The sequence below is a fragment of the Seriola aureovittata genome, chromosome 1, assembly GCF_021018895.1.
Source record: "Seriola aureovittata isolate HTS-2021-v1 ecotype China chromosome 1, ASM2101889v1, whole genome shotgun sequence".
NCBI classification, from domain to species: Eukaryota; Metazoa; Chordata; class Actinopteri; order Carangiformes; family Carangidae; genus Seriola; species Seriola aureovittata.
Genome location: NC_079364.1, coordinates 22,501 through 25,141, shown reverse-complemented (window position 1 = coordinate 25,141; position 2,641 = coordinate 22,501). Strand labels below are relative to the sequence as shown.

At 46.0% G+C, this 2,641-nt stretch overlaps 1 protein-coding gene across 1 annotated transcript in view; it reads left to right on the top strand.

The window, feature by feature from the left end:
* Nucleotides 1-280: 280 nt before the first annotated feature.
* The window catches only part of LOC130171322 (EMILIN-1-A-like), a 16,980-nt gene continuing 14,619 nt past the window's right edge, over nt 281-2,641 (top strand). The window contains exon 1 of the mRNA XM_056379271.1: nt 281-837. Within this exon, the coding sequence (XP_056235246.1) occupies nt 704-837 (134 nt within the window). The 5' untranslated portion in view covers nt 281-703. The remainder of the gene's footprint in view (nt 838-2,641) is intronic.

The following is a 2,641-nucleotide window of genomic DNA, read 5'->3' as shown; positions in this document are numbered from 1 at the left end:
ATTTTAGGAAGGTGACGATATTATGGAGCGATGGAGAAACTGTTGGTTTATTGACAAATAATTTGCAATTAATTCTTTACTTCAGGTGAAGCTTAAAATGACCCGAAGAAGAAGAAGAAGAAGACTTTCCTTGCTTTTTTATTTTTTTATGGGGCATAAACCCCCCCGGTACAGACCCGGTACAGACCCGGTATCAGGACTGTGGGGACGGGATCTGTCCGCCTGACTGCAGGTGTGGGTGCGGAGCTGCACGTGTCTGGTTTCTCCTCCGGGAGGGGCGGGGACAGTTCGGGGGGCGGTGATGAAGAGGAGGAGCAGCTGGTCTCGGTTCAGTCTGTCGCAACGTTTTCTTCCCTTTGTTTCACATGAAAAGTTCTGATGAACAAACTGTGACCGCCCCAAACCGGATTAAAACAGATTAAACCCGCGGTACCAGCAGGACCCTGACCCGGAGCAGGACCCTGACCCGGAGCAGGACCCGGAGCGGATCAAAGGAGACTGGACTCTGTTTCTGGTCTGGTTTCTGGGAGTTTGGATCCGAATCCGGATCATGGGTCAGTAGGACGGACGGACTTTGTGGAAACTTATTTTGTTTCCATGGAGATGATAGCTTTTCCCGCCAGCTGAGATGTTGATCAGTCTGATCGAGAATTGATACCCTGTATTGATAGTGAAGCCTATTGAACGTGTATTGATCGGCGGGATGGCCACGCGCCTGCTGCTGCTGCTCGCACTCTGGACTTGTGGACACGCCAAGAGCGCGTTCCCGCTGCGACCTTCCTACAGCCTGTACACTGGCGGGCACGCGCACAGTGCCCGCGCGACCAGCAGACACAGGTAAGATGACACGTGCACGGAAAGGATGATGATGATGACGATGATGGTGAGGGTGGAGATGAGGGAGGAGGTGATGGTGACGTCAGGATATGATGACCTCACCACAGAAGAGCTTTGTGTGTGTGTGTGTGTGTGTGTTTGTGTGTGTGTGTGTGTGTGCAGGAGCTATTCAGCTGAGAGAGTGAACAGGAAATGTTGAAAGGTTGCAGGTTTGACTCCTGGTCCGGTTCTACAGGACAGCAGCAACTCTGATGATGTCAGTGTGAAGCCACAGGATCCCTGTGATGTCACACATGTTAGTATGTTTCCATGGTAATGAGCTCTCCACAGCTTGTGATGCTGTTTCAGTTCATTTGAGAAGAATAAAGTAGAAACCTGTGGAACTTGTGTCAGGACAGTTGGAGACACTCAGCAATGAAAAGGATGACGATGATGAAGGTGATGATGATGAGGGACAGTCTGACTGAGATAGCCTGAGCTCACTGAAGCCCAGATTGATCATGTTGTTATCTGGTGTCACATGATGAGGGCGGGGAACAGGTTGTGGGTCAGGTGAAGGACTTGTGAGAGTGGGAGCATCAGGTGTACGCTACCCAGTCACCTTTCAGGCAGGTGGGGGCTCTACTGCTGATGACATGGTTTCAGATAATGATCATTAAACTCTTATAATAATGATTATGTATATGGAGAAAAGGTTTAATGAATGTTGTAAAGATGTCTGTAAAGTGACGGAAGCTCGTAGGAAAGGTAACGAGATGTTTGTTCAGATTCAGAGGCCGACGTCAAAAACTAAAATCCTTCATCTGGTCAAAATATATAGAAACCACCAAGATGTAAAAAGTCAATCTTAAAAATATGACTTAAAACTGGATAAAAGTCATTTTGAGTTTATGTCTGACAAACACAAGACGTATGACATCACTGACAGGTGGCCAATGAAATGTTGCCATGATTAAAACTGCAGATTTTAATGTGGAAAAGTTCCAGATTCAGCAGCTCCTGTCTACTGAAGTCTGACTGTTAATACGCGGGTATATTACTTTATATTATTATATAAATTATATCATTTTAAATATGTCAAAGGAGTTTTAAAGTTTTTCTGAACTTTTTTTGTTGAGCTGATTTAAGAGCAGGCTGCGTTCCAGACAACAGGTCGACACATTTAAAGGTTCCGCTTCCCGACCAATCGGTTCTCTTAGAAAATGACATCACCACGAGAGCCGTGGTGCTTTCTATGACCATCGTTTATATGAGCACCTGTCATTATTGAGGCGTTCCCATGAAACTTCAGCAGTGAAAAACCTTAACTGGTGTAAAGGTCAGAAATCACCTGAACTCTCCTGTAGATGTGAAAGAAAACAGGTCGTCATCAGGGACCGAGTTAATGAATGCTGAATGAACGCTTCTTCCAAACCCTCCGATAATCACCATGACTCCACCAACAATGTACTGCAGGAAGTAGGCCTGAACACTGCTGACAGAGTTCACCAGACCAGCACAGTCCCCAGACCTGGACCCCGTGGACTCAAGGTGTTGGACCATTCTTTATAATGTAGAGCGGCAGAGTTCAGCTGCTGGAGTCGGACACTCTATTATCTGCTCTCCTGTCTCTGAACCAGTGTTTTAAATCCTTTCATTTCAGCAGGAAGATGATGATGATGTCACGTGAAGATGAGGTCAATGATGATGTTTGTCTGCTGGATCATTTGTTCAGTGTCAGTTCAACGTCTCATTTTCTCCATCAGATAAAGTCTTTAACTCAGACGTCTTCACCAGCAAATCCATCTCAACAAATCAACACACA